Raw genomic sequence first — 15,120 nt, 5'->3', positions numbered from 1 at the left:
TTTGTTTTAAATAAAAAATGATATTCCTTACTTCTGCACAGCCAAACCTCTCAAATCGAGTGGGAAACGCTGCAGGCCGCGGCGAGCGAACGCAGCTGACAGTTTGGCTGCGTGACGGCGACGCCAGGCAGCCGGGTCGCCTCCCGCCCAAAAGTGTCCATCATCTGGAAGGCAGCAGCTGATGGCTGGTGGCTGCCTGATACTGATAGCCATAGCCTTGCTTCAGGCCCGCCGCTTCAGAGCAGCACCGAAGAAAAACCTCTCAGACGGGAGTTTTTCTTTTCAAGCTCAAATTTCGCATGATGGTAGATGATTGCTATCTGTTCATACTTTTTGTGGGATATAGTATGCACTTAGTTAAACCATAACACTGGATTATGGATAGGTACATGCTCTCAACTGTCCAGAGTTCATCAGGCTAAAAAGCCTCAAATATCTCCCCTCCCTGTCGGCCGTAGCTGTCCGCGCCCAAGCGGGTTAGATCCAGAAACAAGCTGAAAAAATGGACCGCTCGGACAGCGACAGTGTAACGGACCTGCGAAGAGGTCCGTCCGTAACAGAACTGTGACCATCTCCATCAGCGTAGAAGAACTCCAACAGTAATTGGGCTCTGCATCTGTGACTGCGACTCCCTTACCTGATACCGAACAGATGGCGACTTGCAATAAAAGAAAAAACAGATGGCGACTTGTCGACACGATACGAACAATCGCAACCAAGAAAAAGGTTCATGTGTTCGCCTGCATGCTTGTTTTTCCCCTCCAGATATTTTCAGGAACGATACAAAATGAATTTCATTTTCTTCTTCTACAGGAAACATAAATGTAGATGAAACTTTTTTTTTCTTGTCCGGCCGTAAGTATTATTTGCCAGTTGGAGGATGTCATGTCATGGAAGCTGCGAAAACAGGTCAATTTCCAGTAGAAAATGAAGCTCCAGTTATGATATAATAGTGCACTCCATTGCGGTTTAAAGTGTCCAGAGTCAATTGCACGTGACACCAAAGCAAAAAATAGCATTGCGAAAAAGAAAGAAAGAACACCTGATCATGGGGTTGATTTTAAGAACAATGGGTCGTGACTATTGCACAGACATATGTATAGCACTATTCCTCATATATGAGCATCCTCGATTGTGTCTAGTGGCATACTGGCATCTATATCTACAAGGAGCTGCTAAGAGAAGACTAACCGAACCTACAATATAAGGTATGATATGTAACTATGACTGCAATCTCAGTTACCCTCCATCATGTACAAGTGGTTCTTGTCGTAAGGCTGTTCTCCTTGATCCTTATGACCTTATCATCAAAAGCCCATAATCTGTAGTTCTCTTTTGTAGGGTTGTAGCCATGGCATACCTAATGCAGGATTGTGCTGCAGCCTGCAGGACGCCTTCCCTGTAGCTCCAGTCTCATTTGGTAAGTGAATTTCTGGAATTGGCGCCTCAAGAGGATCCGTGGAAAAATTACCATGCGGCATCCTGCTGCCTGTCACGAGCTCACACCTGCGGAAGCTTGTGGAAGAAATCCCCCAGAGACATCTCTTATTCGTGAGCCACTTCCCCAGTATGATCCAAGAGTCAAACCAAAAATCGCCATGATGACAACAGAACATGCAGCAGGAACTGCTTGACTGGTTCCAAGAAATTGTGTTGCCAGAAGTCCAGCGAGGGTGGAGCTCTGCATCCCAGTACACACGGAAATTGTCCTGCAAACAGGCTCTTCTTGCCTGCAGAACAATGCAAAGGGATTTGCAGAAGGGCATCAAGGCACTTAAGAATTAGCAAAATTACAAGATAAAATTCGAAAGACTAAAAATGGATATCAAGATTTAAGAATCACCTCCATTGTGGCAACTTGGAGATCCAGTAACCCGCAACGAATGAAACAATGTGGAAAGCCACTATGGGGAGAAGTAAGAAGAATCCTTCTTGAGAGAGGATCTTGCTCCTATTGATAGCAAGAGGGCTGCCAATACACAGAGATGTGCACACCATAGCAACAAATGGCATTACTGGTTGTATTACATTCACCACTCCCTTTGCATAGGTATTCAGGAAAAGGCCTACTGTGACAGGAACAAGCACCACCTGTCAAACAGGAAATTGCAGGGTCAAATGGTTAATCAAAGACTCAAAGACAGGGTACATGAAGATCATGCACCACAAAAGCATTGCTGGATCACTGATCGGTTCACTACCTGCAGAATAGATTTCGCCATTGCAATTCCATCAACCGGGACCACTGAACCGATCAGCAATCCAGTAAGAACAGGTGTCACGACCACCGAAGATATTGTTGAGCAGCTTGTCAACAAAATACTCAACGCCACATCCCCTTTGCTGAGGAAGCTAGCATAGCTTGACAGCTGAGCACCTGATACGCAGCAAGTAAGCACGAAGCCTGCAAAGAACGCTGATGGCATCCTGAATGCCTTTGCAATCATCACGCCCAGCAGTGGCTTCAGCACGTACTGCGCGGCATAACCAATGGACAGTGGCACAGGCCTGGACGACACAGGACACAAGAAACAACAATTTCAGCTTTTTAAGAAGCTAATTCATGTATATTTTCATTTTCTGTTCTATGCCATATTGCCATCATAATTGGAGAACGAGCAGCAAAACAAAAAACCTTTTGAAAGCGAGAGCAAAGTCATCGATGGAGAGCTTGATGCCAATGGACAGCATGATGCCCCCAAGGGCCGGCGCGTAGTAATCCTTGGAGACCCTACGAAACAATCATAAACTAATCAGCCTTCAGCCCCCATGTGTTAGTTGTCAAATGTTGCTCAAGAACCTTCTTGAAGCGGCCAGGTGTCGTACCAGGAGAAGGTGGCTGGATTCCCGAGCGCGGCAACGGCGGTGGCAGCGACGACGAGCGGGAGCAGCGCGGAGAGCGCCTTCGAGGGGTCCCCCAGCGCGGCGTCGGGCGCCGCTGCGGTGTCGGCGTGGAACGAGAGCAGCCAGGCGTTCCCCTCGCGGCGCGGCCAGCCGACGCGTCCCAGGCGGGGGAGTGACGGCACGGAGCAGAACGTGGTGGGCGCCAGCCGCCGCGGCCGCCGCCAGAGCAGCGCGCGCGGCGGCGGCGGGGACGGCAGCGGGGAGAAGCGGGTGGAGGCGTCGTGGTGGTGGTGCCGGAGAGACCCGGCGGGGATGAAGGACGGGTGAGAGTAGGAAGCGGCGGCGGCCATGGGCATGGCGGCGATGGCGCGGCGTGGAGGTGGTGGAAATGGGTGGAACGGGCGGTGGTGGCGGAGAGGGAGGTTGGAAGAGATAAAATGGGGGCGCCGTTTTAACGGGGAGTGATTGAGCATGTGTTTCTCGATTTTAAATTAGTTTTATTCGAGTCAATATTCCTAGTTTTTCGCTTTACAAATATTTCGGTTACTTTTGGTCTATTTTAGAGAAAGGTTTTTCATTCAAGTATGCCAGGTGTGACTGTGTGAGCGCTCCTATGGTCGGCGTCGAAGGTGGAAAGGCATAGAAGGTTCCAACTTCCAAGCATCAAGCATGTGCCCTCCTTTTGTTCGCGCAAGGCGTCCACGTCTCCAGGCAAGTTCCTTTTCATGCATGTTTAGAAAATTAAAATGGAGCAAAAATTTAAAAAGTTTTTTACAAGACACTTTGGAGGCTAGCAAGTTTTGGAGGGACTCCATACAAATAATCCTAAAGCAGAAACCCTTCCAAATCATCTAGAAAGAAGTAATTGACCTCCCTTTTATTTTTAAAAAAGTATTAATTGATCCAATTGATGTCTAAGTTTTCAGTAGGTTTTCCATTGTCGGAGAAATTTTCTGTATGCAGTAGCTAGGAAATCAAGCTTGATGGAACTTTTCCTTTGCGTCCCTTTCACAAATCTTGTGCTACTCCACTGAAAGCAATTTATCTTTTTTTTCATATTCGTGGATTTTTCATTTATTCGTTGCAGTCGGACATTTTTAAAGATTTGATTCAACCCATGCTTCAGGGCGGAGGCCGAATTTTTTTTTCTTCGTTTTAGTGGGAGTGGGATAGTACTAAGTTTTGCAAAAATTGGTTATAGTGCCAATTGTTTGCATGGATCCATTTAGAATTCCTACGTGGTGGGGGTGATTTTCATTTTAAGACGTTTTTATTAAAAAAAATGTGGGCTTCAAGTTGTACGTCACTGCAATCCTTTAGAGGAAATGTTTTCAACGCAGCTATTTTAGTGAAGCTAACACATGAAAACCATATAAATTCAAAGAGAAATATGTATAGTTATAAATTGAAGTTTTGATGTGTTAGATTTCCTCCCGGACTTTCTATAAATTTGTGCATCCAAAAAGGAAATCACGTGAGTTTGTAGAATGCGAATCCTTTAGGCCTTGTTTGGGAGGAGGGGCTAAAATTTAGTCCTAGGCTAAAATTTAGCCCACTCAAATAAAGAGGCTAAAATTTAGCACCTAGGGTGTTTGGGAGGGAGGCTAAAATTTAGCACTTTGGTTATCAAAAGACTCTTTTACCCCTCTCCTTTACCCTCAACTTCTAGTGGCGGGGTGGATAGCCTTGTATCTGTACCCTATCCAACACATACCAGGCCGTCTTCCGTGGCTAGCTACTGGCCATCGCTCGCGGCCATGTCGTCGTCGAAGCGGTGGACGTCCACCTCCGGCACGGAGCTCTCGGGCCGGTCGCCCCTTCCCCCGCCGCACTCTCGCCAGCCACCAACGGCCCGTTCCCTGGACGCCGCCGCCGACGTCGCCAGCTCCGGGTCGGAGTGCAGCGACGCCGCATCTAGGGGCTCCACCACGTCGAGAACGACGGCGGCCTCGAAGCCGCGCTCGCCGCCGCTCCCCCGCACGAGCTCCGTCCGCCTGCTCCGTCCGTCGTCGTCACGGAGCAGCACCAGAGGCGGCGGTGCCGAGGCCGGGCACCAGATGAGGATGGCACATTCGATCCGGCAGCGGCAGTGGTGGCGGGGCCGGTCGGGGCGCGGGGCGCAGCGGGCGGCGAGCGGGCGGCGCGGGCGGCGGAGGCCGGGCGGCGGCGAGGCGGGCGGCGGGCGGGCGGGCGGCGGAGGCTGGGCGGCGGCGCAGCGGGCGGGCGGCGCGGGGCACAGAGGCCGGGCGCGGAGGAGAGAGAGGAGCGCGGGGGAGGAAAGAGGGGAGGGTACCGGTGGAAAAATGGAGGAGGGGGACCACTTTTAGCACTTCTAGTCCATTTTAGCACCTCTTGGAGGGCTAATGGATTATGGGGGGCTAAAATTTAGCCCCTCCATTTTAGCCTAGGTGTTTGGGAGGAGGAGGGGCTAAAAGTGACTAAAATGGGGGTGCTAAAATTTAGCACCCCTCCCAAACACCCCCTTAGTCCAATCACATATATTTATGAGAATCCTACATGAAATTGGAGATGTAGATGAGGAGGAAAGGCAGCTCCAAATGTACTTGTGGTCGCATAGCTTATGTTCGTTACTCTCACATGATATTCATCCAATAATTAATTTTTTTAACCATTGGTTTCAACTTTGGTTACGTGAAAAATTAATGTTGGGATCGATCTGTTATTTGTCCATCCGGTGGAAAGCAAAGGTCTTCTCGTGTTGTCGGGCCAACAGGTTGGATTTAAAGTGCTAGCTTTTACCCCCAAATTAGGCCCATCGATCGACCGGCGAGGCAGGCGCTTGGCGAGAGAGAGGTTGGCATAAGGTGTTACTGGGCTGTCACATGCCTAACAGCATTGCTACACGTTAGCGGTATCATAGATCATCTTATGCAGTGTTATGTAGGAACTTTTTTCTGATGTGGAAGAGAGAGAGTAAGGAAAGAGAAAGATGTTGTTTCGCGAAACAACCGCCTCATAAGCTAATTTTTAGGACTACGAGACTACTACTTTACCATTGTACGAGTTGTGGTTGCCATGTAACTCACAATATTCCTTTATTATATCCACAAATCAAGGGATTTTAGATTACTACCCGACAAAAAAAAACACAAATTATTGTAGTGGTTGTCTAATAGATTGTCTCAAGATTATGTGTCAACGTATGAGACTGGTTATAAGACAGCACCAATATACTTTTCCTAACAGGTGAGAAGGAAAGAACACGCCAGATGAGAGGAGGAAGTTAAGGCGTTCGTAAAAAAAACAGAGATAAAGTTAAGGCCAAAAAATTCAGGACAATATGGAGTCGCCGTCTATGGACATCATTTTCTATTTTAAAAATCGAGCTTAAACCTTACATAAATATGCATAAAAAGGATTATTGCATTTCACATTGTTTTCCCTCACATATTGTATTTCTAACAAGCCAAGATTTGAACAAAAGTGCCGATTTTAGATAATGGAACAAAATTGCTTTATGAGCATTGGTGAGTGAATGAACGTAAATTGCCCTCTTGGAGATGGCTTTTGTTCAATGTTTTTTTATTCGGGCTTGCTAGCGCCCCTGGCGGGAGCAACTCCCGTTGGACGCATGCATCACTATCCGTTTTAAATTTAACGGCTACAGTAGTACCGTAATAAATACCACTAATTATCCGATATTCCGTTGCAACATCAAAACAAAATAGCTGCAACATCGAAAATCTATGGTTGTAACATGAAAAAGATGAAAAAAAATAGCTCAATGTAAACATAATATTCGTGCGGAAAAATTCCCACCGCAACATTGAACACATGTTTCATGCAACATTTCCAAAAAATCATCATATGTTGAGTTGGGGTTGAGCTCGTACGGGAATAAATATTGCAACATGAAAAATTGACAGATGAAACAACAAAAGCCAACTATTGCAACATCGAAACATCTCAGAAAATCAATCGTGCAACATCAAACGATACGTTCATCCGCAACACCCGTGCGCATCTACAGCGCTTGCAACATCCAAGAATCCCTACTGCAACATTGTGAGATAAATATTGCAACATGGCAGTCGGGGGGCTATCTTCAGATCTAGGCTCCTATGGCCATCAGTGCTGAAGATCCTGCTGCGGTTGCTGCCAGTGCCGGCATGCACGGTGATGCTCAGCTGCGGCGTGTCAGCCTTGGTCTCTTCTTCTCCATCCTCTCCGTCACCTCGACAAGGCCCTTGGAACGCTACCCCCTATCAGTGGGAGGGAGGGAGAGGAGGAGGCGCTGCTGGGTAGAGTAGCAGGAAGCGGAGCAGGTTGGGAGGAGCCCTCGCGACGGCGAGGCACCATGGTCAGCGGGAGGGACGGAGAGGAGGGCACGTCCAGGTAGAGCAGCAGGAAGCGGAGCAGGCTGGGGAGGAGCCCCCGCGACGGCGAGGCACGAGGGATGGAGAGGAGGGCACGGCCGAGCAGAGCAGCAGGAAGCAGAGCAGCCTGGGGGAGTGGGCCAGTGGGAGGGACGAGAGGAGGAGGGCATGGTCCGGCAGAGCAGCAGGAAGCGGAGACGTACAAGGGGAAGCGGGCCAGCATCAACCTCCACCGCCGATCTCGCCGTCTCGAGCACTGGCATCGATAGGGAGCAGAGCAGGGAGCACAAAGCAGAAGCAGCAAGGGGAGAGGATGAGATTGCACTTGCAAAACGAGATTCGGGTGCGGTGGAAGGAATCATCGTGCAGATAAGAATGTTACGCTAATTTTTTATCCATGCGTGATATTTTTGCTGGTGATAATATGTGGATGACACCGTGCCACGTGACTATCCGGAGGAGGGACGCACGTCCGGATGCACGGGCATAAGCATTACCGTTTTTTATTTCTCATTTTCTTTAATCGAATGACAGCTCTTGACCTTGTACCAAGGAGGCCATTTGGCTCGGCAGAAAATGATTTTTCTCTCATAATTTACAACTACAGAGCCTACTTACAAAGCACGAAAATTCATGGAGCTTGTCAACGCAGCGCCGATTGGTTTATTATCTGCCTCTATACACTTCCTATCGACCAAAATAGAAAAAAAAATCAATAACAAATCCTTATCCTAGTGCCCCTCTTTCCAAAACCCTGCAATCTAGATCAGCCACTGTTGCTATGTACAAAGATCAGCTCAGCTCAGCTCCCGAAGCTGTCACCCTGCGACGGCTGCCCGTCATAGCCGAGCAGCGCAAACTTGACATGGAGCCCGATCTTCCCTCCCTCCTTCACGAGCTTGGCGGCGATCACCAGCCAGTGCCCCGGGACGTCGTGCGGCCCCTTCACCACCTCCGCCATGTCCACGAACTTGAGGAGCTTCCTTGACCGGAGCGGGACAGGCGGCCCGTCGGGGTACACGCCGGAGTTCAGCTGCGCAGGCTCATGCCTCGGTGCGTGCTGCTGGTGGGTGTCGCGCTGCGTGAAGGGGGAGCTTAGCGTCGTGCTGATGGTCGTCAGGAAGCTCCCCTTCTGGGACGCCGCCGGAGCCCTCGTCCACTCGGTCCTCTGGATGGAGCAGTTGGGGATGTGGGTGTAGAGGAGGCGCAGGTGGAGGACTTTCTTGGACCAGGTGCCCTTGGCGACGAGCTGGGCGCCGGTGACGATGAAGACACCGCCGGGGGCTCGCTTGTGCCACTCCGGGTTGTACTTGATGGCGGAGGTGCAGACGCAGGAATAGTTCTTCCACTGGATGGCCTCGATGTAGCCCGGGTCGGTGTCTTCCGACTCGCGCCACTCCGACATTGAAGATGCCATGGAGTCGACCAGCATGCTTGGGGCACTTGACAGGTGCTGGACATGGATGGCCAGCCGGTTGCACTTCCTGCCCTCCAAGTATAGCCGTAGGCCAACTATAGGTTTCTGAGAACTAGATACCTGGAAGCAACAAAAGGAATAGAAACATGTGAATAGATGGAAGCTGTGTGACTTCACTGAAGAGAAGTAATTCTTTGCAAGAAAAATGGTAATTCCTCAGAGATTAATTTTTTCGGTTTAGTAACGATGAATGAAAGAACAAACAGAGACCTTCAAATCTAAAGTGCAAATTAACATTGCTGGTACCTGAGAAGTGCTAACATGGAGTTTGGGGCCGAGAAATCTGAACTGCATGGAAGGGTAGGAGCCTTTTCTCTTTTGAGGCCCAAGCACAAGCTCATTGAACATAGGTGCCCATTGTAGAGGCACTTGAAACTCTAAGAAATATTGCAATTCTTGAAGATCAGGTTTATCTGGGAGAAGAAATGTTGTAAGAATTTACTCGAGTAAATAGCATCGTAACCAAGCTAATATTTTTAAAACACAGTTAACCTGAAACAAAATAAACAGCAGGTAACATAATTTCTAGGATAAAGATTTGTTCAGGACTTACAGCGAAGATATAAATTGATGGCATGGCTGAGGTAACCACTACCGGGAATACCAGTAAGAAGAGAGGTGATTGGGACGAATTTGAACATAATAGCATCAGGTTTCTTTGGCACTGTTTGCAGCCAGTTGGAGTGGTTTTGTATGTATGTTTCTCCTCCCCTCTTTGAACATGTAACTGTCAGGCCCTGTTTGGAATAGCATACATATAACTTATGTCTCGATCTTGATTCCAAGAGGTAGCAAATTGACACCAAGTTACAGAAAAATACTTACATCCTTGGTTGATGTTTCAGAATAGCTAGAAAGGTGCAGGTTATTAGGCTGCTGCACTATCCTGACAAAAACATCAGGCACCTGTATTGAAACGAATCAGATTAGCTAAATTTTGTTCCAGTGCACAAGAACACATCAACATTAACTGAAGATAGAAGCATTTATACCTTGCTCTTCCCATCCTTTGTCTTGCGATGTATTGGAGAGTGGTTCTTCATATCAGAAAATAAAAAATCACCAAGATCCTCCATGTGCAGCTTTAAATCAGCAGCTGCAACAGTTGAAGAATGACTTTGTTTAACACATATAACATCCTGGCCTCCAATTGCCATTTCAACAATTATATGTGTCCCATAAGTTTTGATAAACCTGACATGCACCAGATATCGTCAACTGTTAGAAAGTGGAAAGCACAAAAAAACAATCTATAGTTAAATAGTTCCCTCATCAAGAACAGCCTATCAGGTATATGACCCATGGTTGGTGTAACCAAACCAGAACAACACAATGCAATTACACAAAGAAACATGGGAAACAGAAAATTTAGAAAATAAAATCCGATCCAAAATTATATATAAGTGAGCGTCTCCAGCATGTAGCAATTATGTACTTGTAGTAGACACCTTTCATTGGTTTATTCATATCTTATATTTATAGAAAAAAAGGCAATGCAAAGATATGTGAATTGATAAGACTGAATTTAAGAGTATCGTGATGATCTGAAAATACCTCGTACTAATGAAAATGAGAGGGCAAATCTCAGATAATAATGATAGAACATCAGCCAATCATATTTTTCGAATGCATCAGAGAATATCTAATTAACTATGAGTGAGGGCTAACAGGTCTTACCAGGCTAATGCAACAGGATCCCACTTGGATGGAACAGCCTTTCTTACTTCATCTCGAAGAACTAATGGAGAAGCTTTTAGGTGCAGGTTGTACAAGGAAATGAAATACCCGTCAAATGCTAGATGCTTAGTTTCTTTGGCATCAGTCAACCAAGCTCCACTTAATTCATAAAGAGCATTAAAATAGCCGGAAGGAACTTTCCCTTGGACTGAAGATTTCTGATTAAGTAATTCTGACATCTAGCCAAAGAAAATTAAAATGTGATCAGCATATAGATTGTAAACATTTGCAGATAAGAGTTCAACAGCTGCGGTCATAATGTAGAAATAACAAAGATGACTTTCATTGTCAACCTTTCTTTAGTCCAAAAAATAAGAGGAGCAGATTTTCCGTATTATAATTATAACCCAAAACATATACAATTTAGAAGGGAAAACAAAAAAGTAACATCAAATTAGCATAAACAGAGTACATTGTTGAACAGCACCAAATACAAGACGAACACTTGAGAGTCAGAATTATCAGAAACAGGGTAACAAATGTTAAGGTCTTACTCATAAACGAATGACCCAAGCCTACCATGTGCATTGTACTTAAACCAAGCTGTCAACTAAAGCTGCTTTTCACCTTGAAAAGCAAGAAGGTTCTACCCATTTAACAGGCCACAACCACATGGTCCAATGACATGCCGCAGTCGTGCATTAGAAATACATCAGACCAGTCGTTGTCCGAAACCACCTCCAAAAGGCCCACGATGTTTTTATCATAGTATGTACCAGCTTCCATGACAGTGCTGCTAGCTTTTCCTCTGCCACGGGGTTACACATCATTTGCTATCTTGCTAACCTTCAGTGAGCAACAACTGAACCTATCCATCCGTGCTAGGTAAGAGAAAATGATAATGATTAATCCCAGAAATGTTTTAATATTTGTCTAAATTTTATCCTAAAGATTACAGTGCTGCTAGCTTCTCCTCTGCCATGGGGTTGCACATCATTTGCTATCCTGCTAAACTTCAGTGAGCAACAACTGAACCTATCCATCTGTGCTAAGCAAGAGAAAACACTAATGATTTCTCCGGGGAATGGTTTAATATTTGTGTAAATTTTTATCCAAAAGGTTTCGCTGATACCTAGCTGGCGAATAAAGCGTAATCCTACAGCTAAAAAGACAGCATATAAATAATGGTACAAAGTTGTACTTGTACCAGCCCTGAAAGGCTGGAAACCCCACCAGGAGCCTTGGCTACCAGTATTAGTCTCAGCCTTGGAATGGCACAGGAGTCCTAATCGCCCATCAGCACGATGTAACGCAAACCGGATCGGATCGTTGAACGAATTTGCGCAGGAATTAATTGCTGCCAGATCAAGGCGCCATGATGAAGGGAAGGTCGGCAGGCAGGCGATATCCACTCCCAGCCCATAGCCCCATACAGGTGTCCGCCCAACTCCGGTAGGCCGTAGGCATCAGGGGCGCAGCAAAAGGGACGGGATGATTAGTTGATTACTCCAGGACGTTGGACATTCCCCGGCGTTAATGAATGGAAGCCCAGTACCAGCCGGGCAGGCAAGAAAGTTTACGCGGTTGGTGGGGGGACGCGCCTCAGACTACTGACCGGACGGAAATGGAATGCGGCAGAAGGAACCGAATTTGTGCCCCCACGCAAAGGAAAAGGAGCAAGGTGTCGCTTCTTGAACTGTGATGGTGATGATTCAGCTTTAAGCGCAAGACTGGATTAGTTGACTGACCGGCCGATTTTGCAGACGAGAAAGATAAACACGGAATCCTTGGTCCTTGCTCTGAACTGTCATTCCGCGTCATCAACCATAGAAATGCTACTAAATCTTTTTTTTCGGAAAGACAAAGAAATGGAAGCGTTGAAAGACAGAGAGATCTTTGCAGAGCAAAATAAATGGGCAATTTTTGAAACAACCAAGAACAACAGGCACGCGGTTCCGTCGAAATCCGACAAGCCGAGCTGCGAGAGGACGAATTCTCCAAGTTGGCGAGCGTCGAGTCCAATCTAACCGCTCCAAGCATCGTTCGCAATCTTCCGGACGCAACGGGCCAAGAACACGAGAACAAACGCATGAATCCAATTCCAACCCCCCACCCGATCCCCCAAAATCCCCGACCAATCGCCGCATCACAGCAAGCCAGGAACCGGAGCCAGACGCGGAGTCACCGAACAGGAGGGCCGCGGGCGCGAGTGGCATCGCCCGGAACCGCGAGCAGGGGAGAAGGCAGAGGATGCCGGCCACGCGGCGTGGGGACGCACGCACCTGGTTGAACTCGAGCACGTCGGAGCGGAAGCGGATGCGGTCGCCCTTGTCGACGCCGACGTCGCGAGGCACGCCGCGGAGGGTGGCCCCGGCGCCGCCCGGGAGCGGCACGTCCCTGGTCTCCCCGCCGAGCTCCACCAGGCGCCGCCCCTCGCTGGCCTTGGCGAAGCGCAGGCGGAAGTCGGACGTGAGGTCGAACCCCGCGCCCAGCGCACGCACCGCCTCCTCCCCGACCTCCATCGGCCGTCACACGCCTCCTCCTCTCTTCTTCTTCTTCTTCTTCGAGGAACCGCCTCGCGGTCGGGGCTACGGACGATGGTGGAGTGCGCAACCACCGCCCGAGCGCAGGCCTTTCTTCAAGGGAAGAGAGGGAGGGAGGAGGACAAGGAGAAGATGAAGAAGGAAGGTTTGACTATGGAAAGGTCGGAGGACGGGGGTTTGGTGGGAATGCGGCACGTGGGCCCCGCAAGGGTAGGGGGGAAGCGGGAAGGAAGCCAAGAGAAGAATGCAGCTGTGCCTGTGCGCGCGGTCGGGGACGAAAATAAACACGGGGTGGGGCAGCACATGAACAGGGGCTGACCGGCGGGCCCCCGTCCGGTGGTCTGCGCGCCGCAGGCCGCATAGCGAGAGATGGTTGCCTGGCTGGCTGTGGGTCGAGGTTAAGGTCCTGTTTGGCATGGACATGGCCCTCTGTTTGGCCCTCTTCAAGTTTTCCTTTTTATGTTTTATCAACAGATTTCACGGTTTAGATTGAGGCATTCCAAACTAGTATTTTTTCTCGGTGAGAACCTTCCAAAAGGCTCATGCATCAAAATCTTTGATAAAGTTACACGACAGTCTACTTTATTATTATTTCTAGTGACGATACACATAGCTGTGGTTTCAAAGAAACGACCTCTAGCTATAGACATTAACTTAAGTTATTGAGGATACCCACCGTCAAAGAGAAATGCCCACGTTCATGTTTGTTTTTAATGAGCACACTCAAGCCCCATATGATATCTTTTTTCTACAAGTTTTTGTTTGTTACCTACAAATTCAATCTAAAGATTTGATAGTCTAGATTGAGCATCAAAACTAGTGGTTTTCCACTTTCTCGGTGAGAGAACGCATGAAACGATTGTGGGCAATCGTCCTCCTACTTTATTGCTCCTGTAGTATAGGTATGTTTGCCACATGTAAGTGATAATACAACCAGTTGTCGCTCCAAACAAATAATGTCTATCGACAGTGATATCAACTCCTGTTCTCGAGGATACCCACCGTTGACAAAAAGGTAGGGGGCTGCGTACATGTGTTGTTTTCAGGAGAGCTCACCTGAGCCAGGTGTGATGTCTTTTTATCTACAAATTTGATATATAGATTCATCAATCTAGTTAGATTAAGGCAGAAAACATAGTTTTTCCACTTCCCTGAGTTGAATTGTACGTGCATCAAAACCTGTAAAATGGTTGCTTGGAGCCCTCTTACTTTATTATTCCTAGTAACGATATGTTTGCCATATGTAAGTGACTCCAAACAAACAAGGTCCAGCAACTGTGACATTAAATTCTTTTGATGAGGAAAACTGTCGTAGAGAGGGCATACATGTTTTGTTTTTAGTCAGATGTGATGTTTTTGCCTTAAAGCACTGCTGGGAAAGTCCTTTAGTATTGTGCAACCGGTATTGCTAATTCAGTATTAAAGGGCGGCATTTTAGTACCGACTGAAATAACCAGTACTAAAGAGATATTAAAAAATAAAAAAAAATAAAATCCCGCCGCCGGCCCTAGCCTCCCGCAGCTTCCGCCCCCGGCACCCGCCGCCCCCACCCTCCCGCGGCCCCCGACCTCCCGCAGCCCTATGAAATGTTTGCATGGAACAACACCGTACTACTTTATCATTCCTACGGCAACCATATATGATACGTGTGTCCAGACCCATGAAATGTTTGCATGAAACAACACCGTACTACTTTATTATTCCTACAGCACTACTAGCGTCTGTATATCCGACGACATCCGAGCATGACATCAGAAGCTGCCACAACCATCTAACTAGAGTAGAGTTTCTCACTGTTTTTAGATAAAAAACGAAAACTCCCACCGAAACGTCTGTTAATATTGCATGCAACATCCGAGTCATTTTCACTCTCAATTTTTTTGTTGGGCGCTCCACCTTGAGGGGACCCACTATTTATCAATTACACACACGCAAAAAAACCGCTTGCGTCCCCACCTAAAATGAGTTCCAACTCAAAATCAACCATACGCCATGGCTTACGCAGCCAGCAAAAACAGGTTAAATCTTTTGCAGCATCTAAGATAAACAAAAGAAGCATCAAAATTTAACTACCGCAACATCTCCGAAGCAAATATGCAACCTAAAAGATCAATCAACGGATCATCTCGAATAATACATGCAACATCAAGTATCATCTGTTGCACTATTTACTAATAATTGTAGCAACATCGCAAATTACTATATAGACTATGCAACATTAAATGTCGAATACCGAAACATC

At 47.3% G+C, this 15,120-nt stretch overlaps 2 protein-coding genes across 2 annotated transcripts; both read right to left on the bottom strand.

Annotated features, from left to right (window-relative positions):
* Window positions 1–995: 995 nt before the first annotated feature.
* LOC117851361 (probable sodium/metabolite cotransporter BASS3, chloroplastic) lies at window positions 996–3,280 on the bottom strand. The gene is made up of 5 exons (XM_034733167.2): window positions 2,827–3,280; window positions 2,636–2,731; window positions 2,202–2,508; window positions 1,844–2,091; window positions 996–1,730 (listed from the first exon to the last, which is right to left on the bottom strand). The coding sequence occupies exons 1-5, from the start codon at window positions 3,198–3,200 to the stop codon at window positions 1,493–1,495; spliced, it is 1,263 nt and encodes a 420-aa protein (XP_034589058.1). The 5' UTR covers window positions 3,201–3,280; the 3' UTR covers window positions 996–1,492.
* Window positions 3,281–7,741: 4,461 nt separating this feature from the next.
* On the bottom strand, window positions 7,742–13,038 carry LOC117833379 (MACPF domain-containing protein At4g24290). Its single transcript, XM_034712850.2, has 7 exons — window positions 12,618–13,038; window positions 10,336–10,574; window positions 9,651–9,852; window positions 9,484–9,564; window positions 9,212–9,395; window positions 8,905–9,071; window positions 7,742–8,718 (listed from the first exon to the last, which is right to left on the bottom strand). Exons 1-7 carry the CDS (start codon window positions 12,855–12,857, stop codon window positions 7,984–7,986), a joined length of 1,848 nt encoding a protein of 615 aa, XP_034568741.1. The 5' UTR covers window positions 12,858–13,038; the 3' UTR covers window positions 7,742–7,983.
* Window positions 13,039–15,120: the final 2,082 nt, after the last annotated feature.

The sequence above is a fragment of the Setaria viridis genome, chromosome 1 (genome assembly GCF_005286985.2).
Source record: "Setaria viridis chromosome 1, Setaria_viridis_v4.0, whole genome shotgun sequence".
Classification (NCBI taxonomy): Eukaryota; Viridiplantae; Streptophyta; class Magnoliopsida; order Poales; family Poaceae; genus Setaria; species Setaria viridis.
Note: the sequence above shows the minus strand (reverse complement) of the source record. Positions and strands in the feature narration are given on the sequence as shown.